The sequence below is a fragment of the Hypanus sabinus genome, chromosome 6 (genome assembly GCF_030144855.1).
Source record: "Hypanus sabinus isolate sHypSab1 chromosome 6, sHypSab1.hap1, whole genome shotgun sequence".
NCBI lineage: Eukaryota > Metazoa > Chordata > Chondrichthyes > Myliobatiformes > Dasyatidae > Hypanus > Hypanus sabinus.
Genome location: NC_082711.1, coordinates 52,315,742 through 52,343,609, shown reverse-complemented (window position 1 = coordinate 52,343,609; position 27,868 = coordinate 52,315,742). Strand labels below are relative to the sequence as shown.

At 38.6% G+C, this 27,868-nt stretch overlaps 1 protein-coding gene across 7 annotated transcripts in view; it reads left to right on the top strand.

Annotated features, from left to right (window-relative positions):
* Positions 1-27,868, top strand: part of mllt10 (MLLT10 histone lysine methyltransferase DOT1L cofactor) — a 288,461-nt gene that overhangs the window by 58,429 nt on the left and 202,164 nt on the right. For 5 of the 7 annotated variants that reach the window (XR_009512619.1, XM_059972114.1, XM_059972111.1 and 2 more), the window contains exons 5-7: positions 3,107-3,210; positions 8,357-8,450; positions 15,481-15,582. Coding sequence is in view for 6 of the 7 variants with exons in the window: in XM_059972114.1 (XP_059828097.1) it covers positions 3,107-3,210; positions 8,357-8,450; positions 15,481-15,582 (300 nt within the window). In the remaining variant the exon portion in view is untranslated. The remainder of the gene's footprint in view (positions 1-3,106; positions 3,211-8,356; positions 8,451-15,480; positions 15,583-27,868) is intronic. The other 2 variants (XM_059972112.1, XM_059972113.1) reach the window with 1 other exon arrangement.

Here is a 27,868-nt window from a genome sequence, read left to right as displayed (position 1 = left end):
TTCTGTTAGCATTTAACCTGTTGTTTCTCTGTAAGTTGTTCCTTAGAAAATTTTCCAGTAACTTGCCCATTTTTTTTATGAGTGACACTGGAGAGCATGGTCTATTAAATCCTGTGCTGAAGCAGAAGATGTTCATAGTGCTTATGGAATACTTGGATCTGTCTTCATGGAATATTGAGATGAGTGATATAATAACATTAAGGAGAAAGAATGCGATGTTTTGCAAATGCCAAATATAGTGGGAGAGTGTATGTAAGATAGAAAACAAATGAAGAACCCTAGGGAAAATTATTGGAATTAATTCTGAGGGATAGCATTAATCGGCATTTGGAGAGGTAGAGGTGAATCAAACACAGCCTTATTAAGAGAAGGAAGAATTTGATTAATAATCAGATTTTTTTTGAGTGAGAGATTTTAGCAAGGTTTTTCAGCAAAAAGCCAGCATGGAATATTGATAAGAAAGGTCAAAGCCCATGAAATCTAAGGAGGAGTGTCAAGTTTGATAAAAAAATTTGTGTAGTCAGTTAACTATCGATGAATTTTAGTGAATGAGAGACAATGAAGTGTAAAGTTCCACAGAGCTCAGTATTCTCATCTTTTCTACGAAGTATATTAATGAGTCAGACTGAAACATAGGGACCATGATTAAGAAATTGGCCAGTGTTACCAAACTAATCAATGTGGTTATCATGAGGAAGAAAGTTCTAGGTGTCAGGAAAATACTCAGTGATTAGTAGGATAAGCATAAAAGTGGTAAAGTTATACATCCTGGAGAATTGTAATGCATTTGAAGAACAATGATATAATTGATGGCAGTGGTACCACGAAGCATAAGCAAAAGGATCTTGGAGTGTCTGTTTACAGATCCTTGAAGGTAGTAGTAAAGATGAATAAGGTGACCAAGAAAACGTATTGGGTAAGATCTGTCCTCACTGAATGTATATAAACAAAAGCAGAGTAAGTCATTGAGTAGATGGACTGGACAATATCCAGGGAATCATCTTCGAATCTAAATGAATGCACGACAGTTGTCACCAACTAATCTAATTAACAAGTTCCAAAACCTGGGCCTCTGGATCTTTGACTTCCTCACCAAGAGATTGCAGTCAGTGTGGATCAGAATTAACATCTCATGTTCGCTGACAATCAACCTGTCACACCTCAAGGATTTATGCCTCGCCTATTGCTCTATTCTCTCTATATCCACAACTGTATGGCTAGGCACAGCTCAAAAGGCGCCTGTAAATTTGCCAATGGCACAACTGCTGTTGGCAGAATTTCAGATGGTGGCAGGGATGTATACAGGAGCAAGACAGATCAGCTGGTTGATCAGTCACAATATCTTTGCACTCAACATCAGTAAGACTGAAGAATTAACTTCAGGAAGGGGAAGTTGGGGGAACACACACTAGTCCTCATTGAGGGATCAGCAGTGGAAAGAATGAGCAGTTTCAATTTCCTGTGTGTCAATATCTCTGAAGATCTATCCTGAACCCAACATATTGATGGAATTCCAATGAAGGCATGACACCAGCTATATTTCATTAGGAGTTTGAGAGCATTGTAACTGGTTACATCACTATCTGTTATGGAAGGGCCACTGCACAGTATCGGAAAAAGCTGCAGAAAGATGTAAACCCAGCCAGCTCCATCATGGGCACAATCCTCCTCAGCACTGAGGACACCCCAGATAGGTGCATCCCTCATTAAGGATCCTCATTACCCAGGACATGCCCTGTTATTGCTACGCTCAAGGAGGAGGTACAGGGGCCTGAAGATGCACACTCTGTTTCAGGTGCAACCTATTCCCCTCCACCATCAGATTTCTGAATGGGTAATGAACCCATGAACACTACCTCATTAATTTTTGCTCTCTTTTTGCACCACTTAGTTTTGTATAATTTCTTATATATTTTCTTGTTATGTATTGCTATCACAAAACAACAAATTTCTTAACGTATGCTCATGATGTTAAAGCTGATTCTGATTTTGTCACATTAGAATTGTATAAAACATCTGCTAAATTGCAGCTAGCTTACCATATACAGTTTGGTCACCACATCACAGGAAAAGTGTATATTACATGAAAAATTAGAATAAGAGTTCAGATGAGCGTTAAAATACTAGAACTGCGAGTAAAGATTATTTAAGCTGGAGTTATTTTCTTTGCAACATGGGAGTATGAAAAGGACCCATTTCATTGGTAGGGAAATAAACTTGTCAGTTGATGGGTGCATTAGAGGGAATTTGAGAAAATATTACTGGGTATTTGGAACTCACTACATGAAAAAGTGGTGGAGGAGTAATCTGAGATCGTATTTAGAAAGGTAAATGGATGGGCCAAAAGTTGGAAAACAGTCCTTACATTTCTGGCTAGCTTGAGCCTAATGATAGTCTCATGGGTTGCATTCTGTGCTGTCATTTCCTGACATTCTCTTCATTGCAGCCTGCTAGGTAACCCAAGGCTATTTCAACTTGTGCAAAGCCTTCCAATTTCTTTGCAAACTTAAATGTGCTCTGAATTTTGCTTAAATGTTCATGATATTCCTTTTTAATTATTGTTACTGTATTTGTACTTGTATGGAGTCATTATCACCTGTTGTGTTAACTATAATTAACAAAATGGGGTATAATATAATTATTCATACTTGAACTGGAGTATTAGACTTAAATAGAGCTTGCACCCAAACTTAAAGGCAAAATTCAATTTCCATGTTTAAATTTGCGTGCATGGGAAACAAAAGTGATTGTACCCTGATAACTTACGTTTATCATCTTGAATCATGGCTTTTTGGCCTTAGACTTTACTAGCAATATCCATGTTCTGTTAGTATATCTGTTTTTATATACACCCAGATACCAATTTTCTGTAATAAAGCTATTGTTGCACAGGATACTAGGAAGAGAAATCAGAGTGTCCATAAACTGATAATGTAGAATTGGTGTTTTATTTTATAATCCTTGGAAATCTGTTGAATTATTTGAATTTTCCAAAATAATTGTGAAATAATTGTTCTGCAGTGGCGCATATTATGATGAATATTTAGGATCTTTGTATTTAGTTACTTGAATAAAAACTAGGTTTATTTGCTTTTGTTTTCCACAGACTTGCTACATTTGTGAAGAACAAGGTCGTGAAAGCAAAGCAGCAACTGGTGCTTGTATGACGTGTAATAAACATGGATGTCGACAAGCTTTCCATGTAACTTGGTTAGTGTTGTATTTTTAAATGGAAAATATAGGCAAAGTTGTACGGAAGAGACAAATGAATGTATAGGTACAGTCAAGCTTTACAAATCAAGGTTTATTCTGAACTACAGTTGTTTCTTTACCGGATCCTTCCTGAGATCACCATAGTGCTGCTGTATTTGGCTTTGGCTTCCATGTAATTAAGTAAAGTCCTTAGCTTAATAATTCAGTTATAGGTACTGAATATTGTGCATAAAATGCTAAAACATGCTTTGAGCTTAGTCATGATGTTGCTCGTTGTGTTGCCCATTTCATGAAAGTTCTCTAATAACAGCCGTTTGGAAAGCTTGGTCATGTGTAGAACAATGGTACCTTCAGGAGAGAAAGTGAGAATGTTGATGAGGATGTCTGGAAAGAATGATACAAAATTATATTGAATTTCAAACACAGAAATGGATTATTTAATGAACCTGGTTAATGCTGATTGTAGTAATCCTTGTATCAGTAAATTCACATGAATCTTTAATCTTTCTAATGCTCACAACCCTGCACTCATATTTTCCCATATTACTTTCTCTTTCTTATCTTTGTTGTCCTCCTTTAAATGTCTGATTGCTACCTTGTTCAGCCAATCCATATGGTAGGGAGATCTATATCTCTGCTATTTTTATTTGTAGAGGTACCTAAAACTGTAAACAATACTCTGCATTCTAAACGTGGATCCTTATAAATGTAACATTGCCCATTTGCTAATTTACAATTCTTTGCAGTGACGTTCATTTTTTTAAAACCAATTGCACGGACTGAACTACAAACGTTTGTAAAAAGGTAGATTTTTGGCTAGATTTTTTTGGATAATTTGTCTCCATACTGCATCTACCTTTTGAAGAAAACTTTTTTCTCCTCCAGTGATCTTGTTGGTACTGCATGTAACTCTTCAGAGCAAGCCATTTGAAGTTGCATTAGTAGAGAGACATGGAAGTAGGATTTGTGAGCAAGAGAAATAACTGAATAGATTTAAAATATTTACTCTTCTCCCAAATTCTTTTAAAAGCATAACTTTCTCTTGGGATATAGTTCGGTGACAATGACAATCTTCTGGAACATTCCTCGTGCAAGAAGGATAACAGTATCTGAAGACCTGTAAATTATTTGGTGTATCATAGTCAAACTTGGATCTTATCTGAAGTCTAAATGAAGGCACTTTCCAGTAACAGTTGCTCAATAGCTAGCAAGATTGGGAGACCTAGATGATTTGTTTTCCTGTTCTAGCCTAAGGGTGCCGGGCCAATTGCAGCACATCTACTTCCATTTATTGAACAGTTAATTGGAAATTGAACATGGAATTTAGTGGCCTATGAGGCTCAGAAACACAGTCACCTTACCAACTGAGCCAGTTAGAGAATTATTTAATATTGTCTCTCCTCCCCTCCTCTCCTGAAGGCTTTGCCACCTTGCTGAGCAGGATCCACAGGGACTGGTTCCCCGTCAGTACCTCGCACAAATGGCTTATTCATGTATCAGCCTTGAAGGTACGTGACAGCATTCAGTTTGATGCTGGGTTGGGTTTTGGGCATAATGGCATCATATGCAAGCTTAATGCCATCTTCACAGACATTCATACATTTTCACTGAAGGCTTATGGATAGCTTTACAGGTTTCTCCAGCAAATCAATGAGCAAATAATACACCATGAAATATCTGGTCATTTATGGCACCAGGATCCTGACTTTGAAACCTAATCATTGCTGAGTAAGTTGACCATTGATTGGTGTGCTACAGTTGGCCTCTGTGTACTTGGCTAGGGAGGGGCATGAACTATCTGTGTCATTCCCATTACTAATTCTTCCTTTTCTTTATTGCAATTCAATATCTGAGAAAATAAGGTTCTTGTAATCCTATAATAAAATGTCATGTACACTATTCCTGTTTATATGAGAAAATAACAGGTAGTTTTGGCAGTGTAAAGCTTTTATGAACGATAAATTGTGTGATAATGTTGAAATGAGAGAAATGGGCAGTAAGTGGACTGAATTCAAATCTAATATGATTATATGCAGCATTTAAACAACGGCTGAACTTTGGTTAGTGATGCTTCTGTCAACCTATGTCATTGTTTGTAATTGACACTTGATTAAAGCTAATTAATATCTTAAAATCAATATGTCTAAAAGTATTTTCAGCTTTGATAATGAGAATGCATTTAATGCATATATGCTATAATTCTATTATCATGTGTATATTTTATTTTTATACACATTAGGATCTGGACATGGCTGGTAAAGCTAGCATTTATTGCCTATTCCTGTCATTGAGAAGGTGGTGGTGAGCCACCACCTTGAACTGCTGAAGTTCTAGTGAAAGTACTCAGGTAATGCTGCTTTATAGGAGTTCCCAGGATTTAGACGTTGATGATAAAGGAATGGCAATATTTTTCTGTGTAAGAGATAGAGGGGAATTTTCAGGTAGTGGGGTTCCCATGTGCCTGCTGCTGTTCCCCTTATTGGTGGAGTTTGTTAGTCTAGGAAGTGAGGTACTCAGGTAATCCCACAGTAGATGGGATATCAGTCAAATAGGCTGCTTTGTCCTGGATGACGCTTTCTTGAGTGTTTTTGGAGTTGCATTCATCTTAGTAAAAGTGATTGTTACAGCATAATTGGCTGTTACAACACTCCTAGCCTTGGAACTGCTTTTGCAGTTACAGTTTTTTGTGACTGGTCAGCTGAGGTTCTATTCAGTGGTCTCTCCCAGGATATTGGTGAAGCACTAGTTACAGTTGAATCATTAATGTTGAGGAATGTGTTTAGCTAATTTGAAGTGGATGTCACCTGGCACTTCAGTAGAATAAATGGTGCATGCCATTTATCAGCCAAAATGAGATTGAAATGAGAAATGTAAAATACTTGCTTTGGAAAATCCAAAAGTAAGTGCATAGAGATCTAAACCAAATGGAAGCTATTTGGTGTCATAGTTAGATAAAAACACAATTAAGTGTCACTGAATGAAGCTGACCTGAGTTGGTGTAGGATTTTAGCCTTGGATGAAGATTTAAGTAATGGAAGAATGTGTATTTCTAGCCTTTGTGTTTTTGCTCTGAAAGATCCAATATGTGTCAGTTTTTCCAGCACATCCAATGAAGGTCACTGCCCACTTTCTTACCCTCCCCCTGATTTTGAGTATAGTTGTTTATTGTATTACAGTTGGATCTTTAAGCCAGAATGTATTTTGCTTTTATGATTTAATGGCATTTCAGCACAGTGAATACAGTCCACAACTAAGTGCAAAAAATGAAGGCAGATGCATTTGTTTACATTTGACATAATGCTCAGTATTTTCAATCTTAAAAATAGATATGCTTTAGATTAAAAGTATAAAGATTTTCAGTATTTACTGTGATATCTATGGCATGTTATGCAGTTATTTTGGGAATGCTGAAAATTTTGTGGCTGAACTTGTAATACTTTGCAGAAAATTGGCGCTTTGTGCTACGATATTTAGGTGACTTCTTGGGAAGCCTTTAAAGTTATGAAGGTTTAGGTTCAGGCAAATATTGATTGAATTGTTTCCAGAGGATGAAGAGATAGCTTTGCATATTATTCCTAAAGAAATACCATCTGCCAACCAATTCAGAAAAACAAGGATATCAAAAAAAACTTAAATGGATGTAGCTGTACTTTATTTTCAAGCATGCCTGTAATGGAACTAAGGTTTTTGTGGCTTAAGTCTAGGAGAGACACTCTGCAGTCCTGTAAAAATTCATGAGATTGATATGGCTGTCCCACCCCAAACCCTGGTTTGTGTGGATGCTGTGAAATTTGCTACCCTGTTACAAATTAGTGCCATGAAATAATAGACAGTACACTATGTACGATTAAAGGATTTATATTTATGAATCTTAACTAAAGGATTAGTAAAGAAAAACAAACAGAAAAGGACCCATTTTAATTAAGCATTCAAATGTGCACTCATTGGAGCTCAGCGTTTCACCATATTCACCGATCCTCAATCAATCTCGGTCCCTGGCTTCACTGAATCATGGTCCCGCTCCAGGTCGAATTCTACGACAAGTTCTGTCCAATGTCTTCTCTCTTCATCTCTTGCTGAACAAAAGCCCCAAGCCCAGCCTTAGTGCCCCTCACCAGCAGGACCTCCCCTCAGTTCTACCACCCTAATTGGAAGGCAAGCATTCCTCATAATCCGTTATTGTAAACAATAACCCAAACAGGCTGAAAGCAGAATTGCTAAATGAAATACATACAGCATAGCAGTAAAAATGTTAACCAGGGCATAATATTATAGATATATAGTGCCAAAGACTTTTGCACAGTACTGTATAACAGGATAGCTAAATTCAAATACTCATTTACCTGAGTCTCTGTCCTTTACATCTTAGGATCAATCAAGCTCATAATAAGATCTGGCTTCTCTCTTCCTTCTCTCCTTCTCCAAAATAAGTTATTCACTAGTTTGTCATCTGAGAGTCTCAATTGGACCATTGTTAGATGGAATTTTCATCTGGAATTTTCATTAAGCAGAGTGCTGAATAGCACAGCTCAATAAAATGTTTGCAAGTGTGGTACAAGATGTAAAATTCAGGAAATGCTTGGGTAAGGCAGCATCTATGGAAGTTAATATTTCAGTTGGATCATCTTTCATCAGTTTATCAACTTGAATTATTAACTTTCTCTCTCTTTGCATGTTACTTGACCTGAGTATTTTCACTATTTTCAGCTTTATTTCAGATTTCTTTGGGTTTCCATGAATTTAAACACTATCAAGATATGTACACCTTCTAACTAGTTATCTAACTAGCTGATCATGCTTTTCATTCCGTCATCTCAACGATGAGACCTTTTGTGATAGTTGACCTGAGATAATTTAACATTGATTAGGAACCAAATTGAGTTCTTTATGCTATATAAAAAATATCACTAGGCCACTGGGAGAATTCTAGACATTTGCATTGTAGATGTACTAGGATCTTAACAGTGTGATTAATAAATTTGGAAGAGATGAGAGGGTTGTAGTATACTTTTTGGAATACAGAATTTATTGAGGAAAGTAAGGAAAGGAGAAGACTTAATGTACAGCCATAAACTACTCTGTAAGCTTTACATGTATTTCATTCTCTTTGCTAGTATCTTAACTGTTTTTTCACTTTTTTTAGTGCGCAATTGGCAGGACTTCTATGTGAAGAAGAAGGTTCAGAAGCTGATAACGTTAAATACTGTGGCTACTGTAAATACCATTTTGGAAAGCTGGTAAGTGCTAAGGATTTTCTAAAGGAATTGCTAAGAATTCTATAGAAAGAAATTGAAAGTAACATTTATGATTGAGTTGAATTTATTTAACAAGAAGAAAGCAGAGTTTTCCATCAGAACAACTTTTTTCTGCTAGTGTGGGTTAACAATCAGTAAATCTGATCTCAATATTTTTTGGTGTTGATCTTGTATAAAGATTGTTGACTGCTCATCTGAATTAAATTATTGAATAATCAGAATATAAATATTAAATAATTGTGACAAAATAGCATTGCTAGAAAGAGTGATAGGTTTAAAAAGTTGTCTATTTTCAAAGCATAAAATTGAAAACTGAATGGATAAAAGAATAGTCATATTCCTATATGAACTAAAATTAGAGTACACTGCTTCATCTAGATTATATTTAACAAAAAAAAATTAACTATCAGCAGTTTCTTTGCAAAATTATTTTGGCATGTGCATTTCCACATTTTAAGCAATATTTTGATGAAAATTTAACTTAGTTTTTTAAAATATAGAATGTTGCTGATTGTATTTTATGAATTGGACTAGTAAATATGGAAGATACTGAACTACCATATATGTATTACGTATCTGCCCAAATATTCAATGTTTTTTTAGACAGACCTTTAATTCAAAAGATTTTACATTAGCCTTATTTACGTATTTTGACATTCAGTTTTTCTCTGATTCAACAGCCTTGAGTTAATTGCAATCTGTTCAGGAATCTATCATAGATGTTACCATTCTTTTATGAGACACCAGCTCTGAATTTTCTACCAGTGAGAAGCTATTTAATCTCACTCCTTTTTAATGATTTGGAACAAACCTTCTAGCAGCAGTGATGGTGGCTCTAGCAAATGTCTTTAGCAGGGTCCAGATATGAATGCCAGTATGGGGTGGACTTGAAGAAGCCCTGTTTCTGACTGTTCCTGGTATTTGTAAAGTAACAAAAGCCGTGATTAATCAATTACACTTTACTTCATATTTTAAAAAAAAAACACAGAACACTTCATTTTCCTCTCTACCTCATAGACATTTTCTTTTGAATGAATGCAGTCATTGAACTATGTTGCCAGGTCTAACTTGGCAGAGGTTCATTGAACAGATTTCTCTGCTTAACTAGGGAATTATAAAGTTAGCACACCACTATTGGTCTCCACTATTGGACTCATAGAGCACTACAGTCCAGAAAAGCCCTACGGCCCATCCATTGCATACCTAACTGTTATTTTGCCCAGTCCCATTTTCCCACACCTGGAACTTAGCTTTCAATACCTCTTTGATATATATACTTATACAAAGTTCACTTGAATGTTGCAATCAATGACACATCCGCCATTTCCACTGGCAGCTCCATCCACACTCTCACCACCCTCTGAATGAAGAAGCTTCTCCTCAGGTTCCCTTAAATATTTTACCTTTCACCCTTAAACTATGACTTCCAGTTCCCTCACCCGACCTCCGTTTACAATTCTCGCTTCCTCATAATTTTATATATCTCTATCAAATTTCACCTCATCCTCCTATGCTCCAGGGAATAATGTCCTAACCTATTCAAACTTCCCCTATGTCTTAGGTCCTCAGATTCTGGCCAACATCCCTGTAAATTTTCTCTGAACTCTTTCAATGTTATTGATATCTTGCCTCTAGGTGGGTGACCAGAACTGCACAATACTCCATATTTGTCTTTACCAACGTCTTGTACAACTTTAACGTAACACCACAATTCCTGTACTCAGGACTTTGATTTACGAAGGCTTATCCTTTCTACCTATGACACAATTTTCAAGGAATTATGCATCTGTATTCTCAGATCCTTCTGTTCTACCACATTCCTCTCAGTGCCTTACTGTTCATTGTGCAAGTTCTATCTGGTTTGTTCTCTCAAAGTGCAACACATCATACTTGTTTGCATTAAGTTTTATCTGCCTTTTTTCTAGCTGTTCCAGGTCATGCTGCAAGCATTGATAGGCTTCCTTGCTGCCCACTGTTTCATTTTTGGGGTCATCTGCAAATTTGCTGATCCAGTTATCATCCAGATTGCTGATATACATTACAAACAATATTGGCCTCAACACTGAGCACTTCGGCACATCACTGGTTACAGGCATCTGTCAAAGAGGCAACCATTTACTACCACAGTCTGGCTATTCCTGTGAAGCCAATGTTCTATCCAGTTTACTACCACATCCTGAATGCCGTGCAACTGAACATTCTTGACCAGCCTCCCATGTGGGACTTTGTCAAATGCATTGCTAAAGTCCACATATACAACATCCACTGCCTTCCCTTCACCAACATTCCCAGTAACCCCCTCAAAAAACTATAAGAATTGGTTAGACACACCTACCACATTCAAAACCATGTTGACTATGATGTCTGATGGAGTGAAAGGTGTAGTTTAATTGGGCAGCTGCTTCCTAAGGCCGTTAGGATGTTAGAGATTTCTGTGAGTCCCACACTTCAATTGCCCAATCCCACCCAATCAATGGACTGCTGAAGCTCAGTCTTATTTTGACCATTAACATACCTGTTCAAGGTCACAAGATGAGCAGAATTAGGTCATTCAGCCCATTGAGTCTGCTCTTCCATTCAATTATAACTGACTTTTTTACTCATCTGCCTTTCCCTGCTACTGTTAGTCTCATTACCAATGAAGAATCCATCAAACTCTGCGTAAACTCACCCAATGTCTTGACCTGCACAACCCTCTGTGCTAACAAATTCTACAGATTCACCAAACTGGCTGAAGAAGTTTCTCATTATCTCAATTCAGAAGGGACATCCCATTATAGTGAAATTTTGCCTTCAGATCCTAGTCTTTTCTACTAATAGGAATTTCCTGTCCACTCTATTCAGGCCTTTCAATATCCAGTAGCAGTCAATGAGATTGCCCAAATCCCTTTGAATTCCCATTGAATACAGGCCCAGAGATGTTAAATGCTCCTCATATATTAAAACTTTTAACCCTGGGAACATTTTTTGTGAATTTCCTCTGGAAGTTCAGTCTAAGGTCTGCAGATGTGTGGTCGCGCAGTTACTGAAATACTCCCACGCACATAGCCTTTGTTGCATGCAGCAGGAATTTTCTTTCGTATAATGTTAATTTAAAGTGCGGTGCAATTTTCAGGCCATGTTTTTAAAAAAAAATCCAGCTCAGAGCAATGGTTGGTCCATGCAGCTGTGAAAAAGAAATGAGAGGGAATGTTGCTCTGAATTGTCCAGGAACCACACATCTTTTAGATACGGAGCCCAAAATTACACACAGTATTCCAGATGCTGTCTGACCAATGCCATATCATGCCTCAGCAGTATGTCCTTGCTTTCATGTTTCATCCACTTGAAATGAGTGCTAACATTGTATTTGCCAATTTCACTGCCAATTACCATCACAATTTATTTAATGTTAAACTGTGTTTTTATTCAAATGAAAGGTGTTGCATTGCCATGGAGCGAATGTTCCCAAAAGTGGAAGAGTCTAGGACCAAAGTGCACAACCTCAGAATAGAAGGATGTCATTTTAGAACAGAGATGAGGAGAATTTCTTTATCCAGAAGATGGTGAATCTGTGGAAATCATTGCCACAAACTGTGGAGGCCCAATCACTGGGTGTATTTAAAGTGAAAGTTGATGGGTTATTGATTAGTAAGGGCATCAGAAGTTACAGGAAGAAGGCAGGAAAATAGGGTGTAGAGTGAAAATAAATCAGTCATGATTAAATGGTGGAGCACACTCATTGGGCTGAATGGCCTAATTCTGCTTTTATGTCCTATGGTCTAAACTACCTACAAAAGTCTGCAGCTTGGACTTCAATGAGGGAACTGTAGATGATCAGAAGTAGCTTTGGTTTAAATGACTGATTGAAATATTGAAATTGATTGAAATATTCTTGCATCAAATAGTTGAGTAAATCAAAGAACTTGCATTTATGAAATAACATGCATGGGTTCAAAGGAAGGCAAGGATGAAGTGCAAATAACTTTGTAGCTAATGGAGTACTTTTACAAACTATTGTCAGGCTAAAATTTTTTGGTAATTGATAAATATTGGTCATATCAGGAGTATTTCCTTTCTCTCATTCAGAATAATCTCTTGTGATCATTTATCTCTGAAGGCAAATGAGGCCTTCACATCTCCTCAAAGCTTTGCTCTCTTAATATAGATTTATCCCAATATTGTTTTGATGTCTTTACTTAATGTACAAACTACACCAACTACACCATTTGTAGTTGGGAATTAAACTCACTGGTAGAATTGAACCTTTTACAACTAGGCTCCAGCAGAGGCACAAGTGGGGGAACAAAGATATTGACCTCCAAACAAAGGACATTAAAATGCCTATATTGTTGACCTGATGCAACTCTCCTAAGTGGGTGCCTTCACAGCAAATCCAAGTAACACGCAAAATGCTGGAGGAACTCAGCAGGCCAGGGAGCATCTATGGAAAAGAGTACAGTCGACGTTTCTTTTCCTTGGATGCTGCCTGGTCTGCTGAGTTCCTCCAGCATTTTGTGCGTGTTGATCTGATTTCCAGCATCTGAAGATTTTCTCTTGTTTGTGGTTAGCAAATCCAAGTGCTGAGTTTATGAGTGATGTCGTACACAGGCAGTCCCTTTCAAAAATGGCCCCATTCCCAAAATGACAGTCAACATAGGTTCCATATCAGCAGAATGAGCTGCTTAAACAACAGCACCTAACATACATTTCAAAGTTTATGATAGCTTGGAGCTTCATAGGACAGCTTCAACACTGGTACTTATACAACTTACAATTTTTCGTGTTAGACCCTCATGCATTGTGAAGATTACTAAACAGTCCCCTAGTATGATAAGGTGGGTTCTTGGCCTCTCAAGCTAACTTGTTATGGTCTTGCGCCTTATTGTCTGCTATATAGCACTTTTTCTGTAGCTATAACACTTTATTCTGTGTTGTTTTCCCTTTGTACTGTTTCAAAGCACAATTGTAATGAATTGAACTATATGAATAGCATGCAAAAGTTTCCCCACCATATCTCGGTACATCTGGAAATAATAAACCAATTTAATTGAGGCAAGTTAGAGATGGAATCATTCATACCCTGTATCAACAAATGCAGGATTTCTTACAGTTTGTTGCACTCAGCAATTGCTGGTGTGTTTTTGTGAATGTTGTAAAATAATCAGAGTCCTAAAGCAGTATCAATATGTGATTTTTGTATTCAGATGAGCTGGTATCCATGGCGTCCTATCCCTATGGAAAAAAAGCATGGATTAGCTTGTTATAACAGCACGTTAATTGAATTGTTTATTATCATTGTCTTCAATCTGAAGAAAAATTTGTTGTTTGTGCCAGTGCAAAGACATAAAATTAGTATAACATAGGTGCAAATAAAGGAATAATGAGCTAGTAGTGTTCATGGACTGTTCAGAAATCCATTGATGAAGCAGAATAAGCGTTTATATCATTGTGTGAGTATTCAGGCCCCTGTATTACCTCCCTGATGGTAGTAACAAGAAGAGAGCAAGTTTTGGATGGGGGTAGATTTTTAATGATGGGGGCCTCCTGCTTGAGGCGCCACCTTTTGAATATATTCTCAATGATGGAACTTGGTGTTAATAGAAATCAGAAGAAACAAAGCACACCTGGAATCTTGTGCACCCTGGCATTGTTAATGACTACAGACTACATTTTCGGATCATGGTTCCAAGATGCTGTCATCCATTGGGTTTGGAATGGGGAGGGAAACAGTTTGAGGGGATATTGAGATGGTGCCTTCACTTCCAGTAGCCATGTGTTACATTTTTCCTTTCATATTTTGCAAGAAAACAGCATGTTAATGAAAGTTTTGGTGTTTAGAGAATGGGGTCTTCATGCTGCAAAAACATCAGTTACATGTAATTGAGTTATGAATAACTGGGGATTGCAGTGGTGGTGAATTTGAAGAAAGCATGACTATAAGAAGTTCAGTAAAATGTACTTAGAAATATTCTAGCACAGTGCAAAGTTGTGGTTGAATAGAGTTTGTGGGTCCTGTCAACTTGTAACTGGTGAAACTGAGCAATTAGTAGGGTATTTTTCCATTCTTTGTAGAGTAACTACTTTAATTCATCACAGTTGTATCCTTTCAGAGATTGCACAGTAGAGAAAGAGGGCATTCAGTCCAGCAAATCAGTGCCAGACCTTTTGAAAGAGTCATCCAAATAGTCTCTGTTTACAGCACTTTACCCTTCGTAAATCTTACTTTCCAAATATGTTCCTTGGTTACCCTTTTACACAAAATATTTTCAAGCATTGAAGTTATTTTGTAGGTGTGGTGTTCCTGGGACTGATGAATTTAGCATTCTCTTCTCACAGTCATACAGATATGCTCAGGAGACTTCTTGCTCCTTGGGGAGATAAGGGGTTGAAGTCGGCTGACGAGGAAGTATTTTTTTCCCTGGCATTTGATAAAACCTTCTTCCCTACTAACTTCTTCCTTAAGCTATTTCTCAGACGTTTGACTGTATTTTTAGGCAGAATGTAGCTCTTGTGGTTCTTTTGATTCTTTACGTCTGTGATAGCTGCATGTGAAAATCTTAAATGATGCATACATTGAAAGTTGATGGCAAGATAGGCTGCATACACTCAGTACCCATGAATCAGTTTTCTAAGCAACATTTACTATGGACATTTAAGTGTAATCTAACTGCTAAATTCATTTGGTAATGTTAAATATGTTGAATCATTTATTTTTCAATAATGCAGTAATTTTATAATTGACAGACTAGAATGTGAGAAGGATGGAAAGCCTGTGTTTTTTAAAAATATATTTTAACATCTTAAACAAAATTTTGGTTTTCATCAAAAATATTAAGGCATGTAGTTTTGAAGCAACCGATCATTTTATTTAAACTATAAACACAGATCTTTCTCATGGCCTGAAACCATTTTATTTGCTGTTGGTATCATCCTTTGCGTCAGTCAGCTCTCTTGTAATTAACCATCTACCCTAATAAATTCATTTCTCTCTAGCTTAAAGCTAAATTTATTTAAAATAATTTTTTTTTAGAACAGAGGCAACCATTCATCTGGTGCAAAATATCAAGCTTTGAGTGATTCCTCATCGCATTCTCGGGACAAATCGGTTTCACTCCTGGAAAAGGAGAAAAAAGTATGTTGAATAATCTGCAAAGATACTTGCGTGTAGTGTACTGTCTAGTCACACTTTTGAACTGAATCTTGTTCAAAAATTGATTATAAATGTTGGAAGTGGTTTTAACAGAAACTGAATATGAGGGAGAAACTCAAGGACCCAAGTGCATATTCATAAGAGGTTGCATGTGTTTTTGAAGCTGCAAGAGGTGTTAAAAAGTATTATGTCAAAAAAGATGGTAAGCTGTAGTTAAGATTAAACCAAAAGATCTTACAAGTAAATTAATGAGGTTGTGATGTGATAAAGTGACAAATTAAAACAATAATTTGTTTAGTAGTATCAAGTTATCTGCTGAAAGAATAGAGTTAAAGGTTGATCGTTTAAGAGAGAAAAAGGTAAGACAAATTAAAGTATACCATTTAACATTGGATTAAGCCTCCAACAATACTACCTGTAGTACAGAACAAGCATTGTTTACTTTCTTTGCCAAAAAAGTTCTTAATTAGTCATTTCTGTGCTGTATTAATTGATCACTTATATGAATCATATGCATCCTTCATATAAAAAAGGAAGCTAAGACAAAGTATTTTCTGCACAAAGTAGCCACAGTAGGGCATAAACCAGTCAGTGACTTGATGGCATCTCTAAGTTGGTTATTAACATGTAAACTACTGTTGCTTGCCAGATTTTTTTCAAAGTTTTCCAATCCTTTATAATTGGGCTATGACAGATTTGTTACATGCGTACTTTGTACAATCTTGACAGTGGTTAATGAGTTTAAATATCAGCAATGCAAAATCATTCTAAAAATAAATGGGAAGAATTAATTTAATTCAATAGATTAAAAGGATTATTCCTGAGAAGATAAGACAAGTCTCTAGAAGTTTTCCACTCTAGGAAATTAAGAGAGGCACCTAAGGACATGGTTATTATTCTCTGTTGTGATCTTCTAAAGTAGTCTTGATTTATTATTGAAAAATTGAAACTTTATTACTGGAGATGAGTAAGGGAGAAACTAGGAAATAAAGGCCTATTAATTCAATGCCTGTTATGAGAAAATTACAAGGATTCATTATTACTGACTGGTTGAGCAAATAAAGGCTAATTCTCAAAAATATTTTGTTTAATTTTATTCTTAATTAACCCCTTTTTGTCTTTTATTATCACTATCCCATTGTAAAGCTCTTTGAACCATATCATTTGTATAAAAAGTGCTCTGTAAATTAAGTTATTATTAATGAGAGAATTAAATTGATATTACTTATGTCATTTTTGATGTTGGTTGAAGTTTTTTGAGGAGGCAACTAGCGTTGTTAATGAGTGAAATCTTGGGATTTGTATAAATTGACTTTGAGGGAATATAGAACAGTACAGCACAGTAAGGGCTCTTTGGCCCACAGTGTTGTGCCAACCTATTTAACTTACTCCACCATCAATCTATCCTTATCCACATACACAAGCCATAACCCTCCATTTTCCTTATGTTCATGTGCCGCTCAAACAATCTTATAAATATTTCTGTTGTATTAACCTCTACCACTAAACCTGGCAGTGTGTACCAAGCATCCACCACACTGTGTAAAAACAAACTGCTTCTGACATCTCCTCTAAACTTTTCTCCACTTACCTTAAATAGATGTTGTCTAGTATTGACTGTTGTCAACTTGAGGGCAAAAGGGAAAAGGGTGCTGGCTGTCCACTCTATCAATGTGTCACCTGTCATCTCCCTTCACTCTGAGGAGAAAAGCCCTAGCTTGCTCCACCTTTCCTCATAAGTTGTATTCTCTTATCCAGGTATCGTACTAGTAAATCTCCTTTGCACACTTTTTAAAGCGTCCACATCCTTCCGATAATGAATGACCAGAACTTTGCACAATATTCTTCAGTGTGGTCTAACCAGAATTTAGTAGACTTGTAATATTACCTTGCAGCTCCTAAACTCAATCCTCTAACTAATGAAAGCCACCATTCTATATGTTTACTTAACCACCCTATCAAGGTGTGTGGCAAATTTGAGGGATCTATGGACTTGGGCCCTAAGACCCCCTCCCACTGTTCCTCCACATTGTTAAGAATCCTGCCATTAACCTTCTACGTAAGAGATTCTGCAGGTTTTGGAAATCCAGAGCAATACAGATTAACCTACTCTGCATTCAAGTTTGATCTTCTAAAGTGTCTTATTTCACTCTTTTCCAGATTGAACTCCACTTCTGCGCCTAACTCTGCATCTTGTCTCTATCCGATTATAATCTATGACAAACTTCTACACTATTCACTACACCTTCAAACTTTCTGTCATCTGCAAAAGTACTATCCTGTTCCTCCATTCCTTATTCGAGTCATTTATTATAATCAGAAAGAGCAGGTGTCCTAGAATGGATCCTTGCAGAGCACTGTCACATACATAGCTATGTGAAAGCTGTGTAGAGGTGGAATTTAAGCTGTTGTACTGGACAATAGGAACGATTTATTGAAAGGGTTTGGTGCCAATATTCCAGAATTGTATCAGGACCAGAAAAATTAATAGTGACACCATTCCTTGATTAGAAGATTAATAGATATCAAAGCTGAGCTTTTGTTATTTTTCTCTACTTGTTTTGTAGTCGGGTCATACCTTTAGCTCTGATTTTAAAGTTTTCAGATATGATGCCAATAAGTTCTTACCTTACACTGAAGTCGAAATTTACAAATTAAGTTATTTTTGGTGGGGATGCATGTTAAGGTTGATCGATTGAATGTTTGAAAAACAAAATTAATTTTTTTCAAGTGCATTAATATATACCACTAATTGAAGTATCTGAATTAGAAGTGGATTAGTTTTGATGTTATTGGGGGGCGGAACAGACATAAATAACAAAATATCAAACATTAAATCCACATGTATCTGGCTCGTTATTTATATAAGTTTAGTCACTACCTATTTCTGCAATGCTGTGAGAAAGTTAGTTTTCAGAGTTTATTGTTCATTATATAATTTTTTTCTTTTGATGTGGCATTTTGCATTCATTTTCATCAGGATGACCAAATGCTACATTAAGACATTATCATTTTTGAATAAAGCTATAAGTCTGGCTAAGTAGCAGTCTGTTTGCCTTCAATGCTGTGATGCAAGCATAAATCCAAGCACTTCATGGCATAAGAATTAGTATGAACAGCATTTCCTGTTAGTAGTTTTGATTAGTGTATGTGTATCATGGGTGTCTGTTCTGTACAAATGAGTATAAAGATTCTTCTGTTACAGAATAACAGCGTACTGCTATAATAGAATGCATAATCTTTTTATTAAGTTTCTCACTATATTATAATCAATAGGTAAATTGAGTATTGTTTGTATAATTATCTTAGTTCAGATCATATTGAATTAGAGTGCAATTTACAATTATGTACTGCCTGTAAAAGGTGTGGTACAGTTTGCTAGAATGTGACTTCAGTTATATAGAAATATGGTACAACCTCTTTATTAATTCAGAATTTGGTCAACACTGTCAAGGCCAGCATAACATTACTCTTGAGAGGGAAAAGTAAGTTAACTTTTTGAACCATTGGATTCCAGGATACTCATGCAGTACATAGCAATTTCGCTACAGCTCAATGGCTTGCTGGTCTAATCAAGAGTTGGCCAAAGTGTCAACTACCTTGCTCAAGTAGATTAAATAGGGACAAAGCTTCTTTCACCATTAAAGTTATACTAGTGTGTCAGATATGTTCTTAAGAAAATAAGTAGTTTTTAGGTCACCATTATAAAACTTGGTTCTAAATCATTTGGTTAACTGAAGTTCAATCTCTAAACCAAACTCACATGGTAAGCTGGTCTGAAAGGTTAGGTTCGATGGACTAGAAGAAGAGCCGTTAAGTGGATTCAACATTGACCGAGAGATAGGAAGCACAGGGTGGTATTTGAAGGTTGTTTCTCAGAATGGAGGCCATTGACTGATGATGTGCTACATGGGTCAGTGTTAGGCTGTTGTTATTCATAAGGAAAATAATTTGGATGCGTATGCTCACGGCTTGATCAAGTTTGCCGATGGCACAAAATTAAGGGTTGTTGCTGATAGTGAAGAAGGTTAACGTAGATTGGAATCAGTTAGGAAAGTGAACAGAGAAGTAGCAAATAGATTTTAAAGAGAGAAGTGTGAAGTGTTACATTTTGGAGAGTCAAGCTAGTGTAGTAGTACTCAGACAGGACTGGCGTTAGGGAGTGGAATGGAACAGAGAGACTTAGGAAGACAGGTGCAAAGTTTGTTGCAAGTGGTGTCACAGTTATACAGGGTGGTGATAAAGGTGTTTAGTACACTGGCCATCAGTCAGGGCACTGAGTATAGGAAACTAGACATTATGTTGCAGTCGTCCTGCTGAAATCACACTTGGAGAACTGCATACAGTTTATTTCATTCTATTATTAGGAAAGATGTGGTTAAACTGGAAAGAATGCAGAAGAATGCTGGAGGGCTTGAGTTAGAGGCGTTGACTGAATTACGTCTTTGGGACATAGGTAAATGAGAGTAACACTTTAGAAGTGTTTAAACTATGAAATTTAAGTGTTGCTGCTCCAACCTGAGCTTGGCCTCATCCTCTGATGTTAGGAGACCAAACTCAGGCTGGAGGAGCAACACCCCATATTCCATCTGAGTAAGCTCCATCCAACCTAATGGCATGAACGTTGTTTTCTCTGACTTCTGGTAATTGCTCCCCCATCTCCTCTTCCATTCCCCATTCTGGTTACTCTTTCACCCCTACTCCTCACCTGCCCATTGCCTCCCTCTGGTTCCCCTCCTCTTTCCCTTTCTCCTGTGGTCCACTGTCCTCTCCTATTAGATTCCTTCCTTTTCAGTCCTTATTTAAGATTTCCTGCATTTGTAGAATCTCTTGTGTTTACCTTTGAATTTTTAGTTGTTTCTTGAATATCTATCATAATTTATTCTAAAAAAAAGTGATTGGACAGCCCGTGAGGCAGCACCTCAGTACAATAATTTTGGGGAAATGCCCTCATAAGAATAGAAGTATCTTACTATTTTTATTTCAAATTTCTAGCATCAGCAGTATTTGCCAGGATGTGAGAGGGAGAGAATGGAGAATGGTAGGATGAGAGGAGTAACAAAAATAATAACATTGGCCTGTATTGGAAATAACAGGTTGGCAGTATCACAAGCGTTGGTTCCAATGAAGGCTAAGCAGAAATGGGTCCAGAAATGCACCTTTGGTCTAATCAAAGTCAGTAATTAATAGTAATCCTTCTGTACAATGGAGCAATAATTCTTTAGCTGGTTATGTTTTTATGGTGGAAAATAAATTCACTGTGCTCCGCTCAAACCATCTGGTGCATTAAAAATATATTTTTTAAAAGCTGGAAATACTCTGCAAATAGTTTTCCAGAGAAAGAAAAACATTCATACTCCAGGTCATTGACCTTTCATCAGAACTCCTCAGTATGAAATAAGTTCTATACTAGGCGTAATTTGAGATTACTGAGGAAAAGTTTCAAAAACCAAATCATGAAAGGAAAAGGAAAGTATCCAGATTGTTTAGTAAATGTTTAGAATAACCATGGAGAGTTGAGTATATTTTTACCAGAATCAAGGATGAGATCTTTTAGGGATTGCTTTTAGGACATGGTGATCCTTTAGTTGGCAAATAGATGTTTGATCATTGCCACATTCTGTGTTGTTATCCTTTAAAACCATCACATTGATGGGCTCGGAACTCTCAGGGATTCATATGTTTAAATGTTGTAGTTTGATAGTTTAATTTTTTCTCAGGTTGTTATAGCTGGGGATGATAATGGGGATAAGCTTCCACTACATATTAAATGCTCCCAGTGGTGTGTGCCTCAGATAGCCTCTGACAACCAAGTCCAGCGCCTGACCTTCACGTTTGGCTTAGCTACTAAGTCCAGCAGAGCCATTTCTACTGAAAGGAAAAGGGGCTTACTGGTGTCTTAAAACCAGTCACTTCAGGCAGATGCGGTTCATCAGCTGTGCCTGGGAGATCATTTATGAGGGAAAAAACCTCTCATCTCAAACCTCCGCTGCCTTGTGGCTGTACCTGCTGATGGGTAAGGCTTCGGGAGTAAACCCCAAGGAAAAAATCCTGAGCTGGAGTCCCTAAAGCAGTAGTACGTTTAGCATTGCCTGGCAACTTGTGCGTTGCTGTTGGTGCCGCACTGTATTGGTGTCTACTATTCCTTTGGGTTCGTCAGATGCATGGGGGCTGGGGGAGGGGGGTGGTGGCTTGCTACATGGGCAAAAGCTTGCTTTCCATATAGTACTGCCCAGCCTTGTGTATCTAAACAGTTAGGATGCAATATCCATTGTCAACCTGACCGATGGAGGGGCTCCAAGCTAGGTCTAATTGTACAATCTGTTTTATCATTTGCAGATTAGGAGGAATAAAAATTGTTCCTTAATTCTGGATGTATTAATTGTGGATTAACATGGTTTAAACCTTCTGAAAGCCTGTGGTTTTAAGTTTTTGTTGTAAAATACAGTTATATTTCACTTGCTCATTTTGAGTCCAATTTTGGTGTGCAAATTGAATGCTGCTTATTGGTGTGCTGCCGGAGTTAGAGTTGACACTTGCCGTAAGACACATATATATTATGCATATGAAGGCAATATTTCTACCCCTCACGTGGATCTAATGTGTATAAGTAGATTTGTGATGTGTTCACCTCAGGAGCCAGTTCTTCTCTGATGCCATAACAAACATTAGAGAATATAATTATGTTTTCTAGTCACTTCAAGGTAAAACATGTCTGTGCATACCAGCTAAGTAGCTGAACAGAAACTGGCTTGTTTGTATCTTGTATTCGCATTGAGATGTCTTTAAACTTAAGATTTAAAAAAATCTAGCATCATGTTTGCATAAGGCAATCTTTCTATTGAGACATATCAACATGTCGCCTCTAAATGCTCTGACTTTGATGGAACAAAACAGAAGCTTGCCTTTATAAAGCAATTTTTAACATGTTAAAATGCCTCAACAGAATCCTTAGAAACATAATCAAATAATTCTACATGAACATTATGAGAGACATTACTTGCATTTGGAATGATAAAGACTGCTAGGGGTAGTTAGCATGGTTCTGCATGTGAGAATTTGTGTTTCACAAATTGGATTGAATTTTTGAAGAAGATCAAGACCAGCAAGGGAAACATTATTTACACGGACTTCAGCAAAGCCTGAGTGATGGATATTAATAATTTAAATAAGAATGTAAGTGGCAGTATTAGAAAATTTGTAGAATATGCTGAATTTGGTATTATATTGGACATTGAAGTAGTTTATCTCAGGTTATGAAGGGATATTGATCAACTGGGAAAGTAGGCAAAGGTATTCACAGATGGAATATAGTTCAGACAAGTACAGAGTGTCGCAATTTGAGAAGTTAAATCACTGCACGATACAGTGAATGGCAAGGCTTTGGAGTGGGTTGTTGAACAGACACTGAGTAATACAAGTACAAAATTCTCTAAAAGTAGCAAATAGGTATTCAGGGTGGTGGTGAGAGTTTATGGCGTGCTTCCCATTATTGGCTGAGGCTTTGAGTATAGGAGATGGGATATAACATTGCAGAGGACAAAATGTTGGTTACTTAGAGTATTGTATTGAGTTCTGATTGCCATGCTACAGGAAGCATGGGATTAAGCTAGAGAGAGTACAGAAAAGATTCTTAATGCTACTTGCAGGACTGGAGTGCTTGAATTAAGAGGAGAGGTTGGATCATTTAAGACTTTCCTTGGAGCAAAGGAGGTGGAGAGGTGACCTTATAGATGCTTATAAAATCATGAAAGGCATGGATAAGGTCACAGTCTTTTTCCTGTGGTCTTGTATGGTGACAGACTGATCTGGAAGGTTAGATCAGATGGAATCCAGAATGAGATGATCAGTTGGATACAAAATTGGCTTACAGGAAAGAGGTAGTGAAAGAGTGGTAGTCAGGGCTAGTTTTAGACTATAGGCGTATCAGAGGCCTGTCACCAATGGTGTGCCATAGGGTTTGGCACTGCATCTTCTATTTTATGTCTTCCAAATTGTTAAGATAGATCACAGTGTTATTAACATAGAAGTTTGTGAATGGCACTAAAATTGGTCTATACTGGACAATGAAGAGGGCTATCTAAATTTTAAGGGGATTAAGCCCAACTTGGAAACTGGGCTAGAGAATGGCAAGTGGATTTTAAAGGACAAGTGTAAGGTGTTGCACATTGACAAGTTAAGCCAGTATAGGACTTGCGTAGTATATTATCAAAGTACGTATGTGTCACCTTATACATCCCTGGGATTCATTTTCTTGTGGCCTCACACAATAACTCCAAGAAACACAATAGAAACATTGAAAGACCACACCCAAGAACAGACAAACAGCCGATGTACAAAAGACAACAAACGATACAAGTACAAAAGAAATAAAAAGCAATAAAAAACAAAAACATGCGATGAAGAGTCCTTGAAAGTGAGTCTATAGGTTGTGGGAACAGTTAGCCCTCTGGTTCAAGAGCCTGATGGTTGAGAGGAAATGGTGGTGTGGAATCTGGTGCTGTGGATGCTGAGGCTCCTATACCACCTTGATGGCAGCAACAAGAAGAGAGCATGGCTTTGGTGGTTGGGGTCCATGATGATGGATGCTGCTTTCCTGCCGCAGAGCTTCCTGTAGGAAGTAGAAGCGCTGCTATGCTTTTTTCATAATGGCATTTGTGTGCTGGGCCCAGGGCAGATTGTCTGAAGTGATGACACCAAGAAATTTAAATTTGCTGACTCTCTCCACCTTTGATCCCCAATGAGGGTTCCTCCTGAAGTCAATAATCAGCTTCTTGGTCTTGTTAACATTGAGTGAGAGATTGTTGCTGTGGCACCACTCAGCCAGATTTTCACTCTCCCATATATATAATGAGAAAGAAGGTAAATGGTAGGGCCTTGGAAAGTGTTGTAGAACTGAGGGACCTAGTAGTCTAAAACTAGAGTGCATCTGTTTAAGATAAGTGGAGAAAGATTTAAGAGGTTGCATCACAGCCTGGAAACACCAATACACTTGGAAGGAAAATACTACAAAAAGTAGTGAATACAGCTCAGTTCATAGCACGTAAAGTGCTGCCTACCCTTTATTGAGCATATCTGCACAGAATGCTGTCAAAGGAAAGCAGCATCATCGGGGACTCCCACCAACCAGATCATGATCTCTTCTCACTGCTGCCATCAGGAGGAAGATACAGGAGCCTCAGTATTCACAAACACCAGGTTCAGGAAAAGTTACTACCCCTCAGCCATCAGGCTCTTGAAACAAAGGAGATAACTTCACTCAACTTGCCCCATCATTGAAATGTTCCCACAACCAATGGACTCACTTGCAAGGACACTGCATCTCATGTTCTCAATATCTATTTACTGATTGATTATTTGTTTATTATTTTTCTCTTTTGTATTTACCCAGTTTTCTTTTGCACATTAATTGTTCGCCCATCCTTTTGGGTATGGTCTATTATTTTCTTGGATTTACTATAAGACCATAAGACATAGGAGCAGAATTAGGCCATTTGGCCCATCAAGACTGCACTGCCATTCAATCATGGCTGATCCTTTATTTCTCTCCTCAACCCCATTTCAAGTCAAGTCAACTTTTATTGTCATTTCGACCATAACTGCTGGTACAGTGCATAGTAAAAATGAGACAATGTTTTTCAGGACCATGGTGTTACATGACATAGTACAAAAACTAGACTGAACTATGTAATAAAAAAAAACAACACAGAATGCTACACTAGACTACAGACCTACACTGAACTGCATAAAGTGCACAAAAACAGTGCAGGCATTACAATAAATAATAAACAGGACGGTAGGGAAAGGTGTCAGTCCAGGCTTCGGGTATTGAGGAGTCTGATAGCTTGGGGGAAGAAACTGTTAACATAGTCTGGTCGTGAGATCCCAAATGCTTCAGAGCCTTTTCCTAGATGGCAGGAGGAAGAAGAGATTGTATGAGGGGTGCTTGGGATCCGTCATAATACTGTTTCCTTTGCGGTTGCAGCATGTAGTGTAAATGTCCATGATGGCAAGAAGAGAGACCCCGATGATCTTCTCAACTGACCTCAATATCTGCTGCAGGGTCTTGCCATCCGAGATGATGCAATTTCCGAACCAGGCAGTGATGCAGCTGCTCAGGATGCTCTCAATACAACCCCTGTAGAATGTGATGAGGATGGGGGGCGGTGGGAAATGGACTTTCCTCAGCCTTTGCAAAAAGTAGAGACGCTGCTTGGCTTTCTTTGCTATGGAGCTGGTGTTGAGGGACCAGGTAAGATTCTCCGTCAGGTGAACACCAAGAAATTTGGTGCTCTTTACGATCTCTACCAAGGAGCCGTCAATGTTCAGCGGGGAGTGGTCACTCCGTGCCCTCTGAAGTCAACAACCATCTCTTTTGTTCACATTCAGAGACAGGTTGTTGGCTCTGCACCAGTCCGTTAGCCACTGCACCTCCTCTCTGTAAGCTGACTCACCGTTCTTGCTGATGAGACCCAACACGGTCGTGTCATCGGTGAACTTGATGATATGGTTCAAGCTGTGTGTTGCAGCACAGTCGTGGGTCAGCAGAGTGAACAGCAGCGGACTGAGCACACAGCCCTGGGGGGGCCCTCAGTGCTCAGTATGATGGTGTTGGAGATGCTGCTTCCGATCCGGACTGACTGAGATCCCCCAGTCAGGAAGTCTAGGGTCCATTTGCAGAGGGAGGTGTTCAGGCCCAATAAGCTCAGCTTTCCAATTAGTTTCTGAGGGATGATTGTGTTGAATGCTGAACTGAAGTCTATGAACAGCATCCGAATGTATGTGTCTTTTTTGTCCAGGTGGGTTAGGGCCAGGTGGAGGGTGGTGGCAATGGCGTCATCTGTTGAGCAGTTGGGACGGTACGCAAACTGCAGGGGGTCCAGTGAGGGGGGCAGCAGGGTCTTGATATGCCTTATGACAAGCCTCTCAAAACACTTCATGATGATTGATGTAAGTGCAACGGGACGGTAGGCATTCAGGTAGGACACCGAGGACTTCTTCGGCATGGGGACGATGGTGGCGGCCTTGAAGCACGTTGGAATGGTGGCGCTGCTCAGGGAGATGTTGAAGATGTCAGTGAGAACATCTGCTAGCTGGTCTGCACATCCTCTGAGCACTCTACCAGGATGCTGCTGTGTCCAACAGCCTTCTGTGGGTTGACCCTGCACAGGGTTCTTCTCACGTCGGCCACAGAGAGACACAGCACCCGGTCATTTGTAGGAGGGGTGGACTTCCTCACCGCCATGTCATTTTCCGCCTCAAACCGAGCGTAGAAGTTATTCAGCGCATTTTGGAGGGTGGCATCACCTGCACAGTCAGGTGATGTTGTTTTGTAATTGGTGATGTCCTGGATGCCTTCCATATGCGTCGCGTGTCGCCACTGTCCTGGAAGTGACTGTGGATTAGCTGGGCATGTGCACGCTTTGCCCCCTGATGGCTCGGGACAGTTTGTCCCTTGTTGTTGTTAGAGCTGCCTTGTCACCTGCTTGAAGGCGGAGTTGCGGGACCTCAGCAGTGTACGCACTTCTGCGGTCATCCATGGCTTCTGGTTGGCACGTATAGTGATGGTCTTAGAGTAACATCATCAATGCGCTTGCTGATGTAGCTGGTCACTGTTGCTGTGTACTCCTCTAAGTTGGTAGAATTGCCATCGGTTGCAGCCTCCCTGAACATGTGCCAGTCAGTGTGCTCAAAGCAGTCTTGAAGAACAGAGATGGCTCCTGCTGGCCAGGTTTTTACCTGCTTTTGAACTGGTCTGGAGTGCCTGATGAGCAGTCCGTATGCTGGGATTAGCATAACAGATGTGGTCTGAGTGTCTGCGGTGGGGGTGGGGCTCTGCCCAGTATGCGTCGGGGATGTTTGTGTAAACCAGGTCCAACATGTTCTCCCCCACCTTGTTGCAAAGTCCACATACTGATGTAATTTGGGGAGCACTGACTTAAGGTTCGCGTGGTTAAAATCACCGGCGACAATAAACAGACCATCAGGGTGTGCGTTCTGCAGTTCGCTAGTAGCCCTGTACAGTTCACAGAGCTCCTCCTTAGCATTAGCGCTGGGGTGAATGTAGACACCAAATATAAGGACAGAGGTGAATTCCCGTGGCAAATGGTCTGTATCGAACTGCCACAGATTCCTCTAATGATGAGCAGTGTCTGGAAACCAGCACAGAGCTCTTAGACCATTCCGTGTTGATGTAAACACACAAGCCACCACTGCGAGTCTTACCGGAGGTAGCTGCATCTCTGTCCATACGAAACAAAGCTAGCCC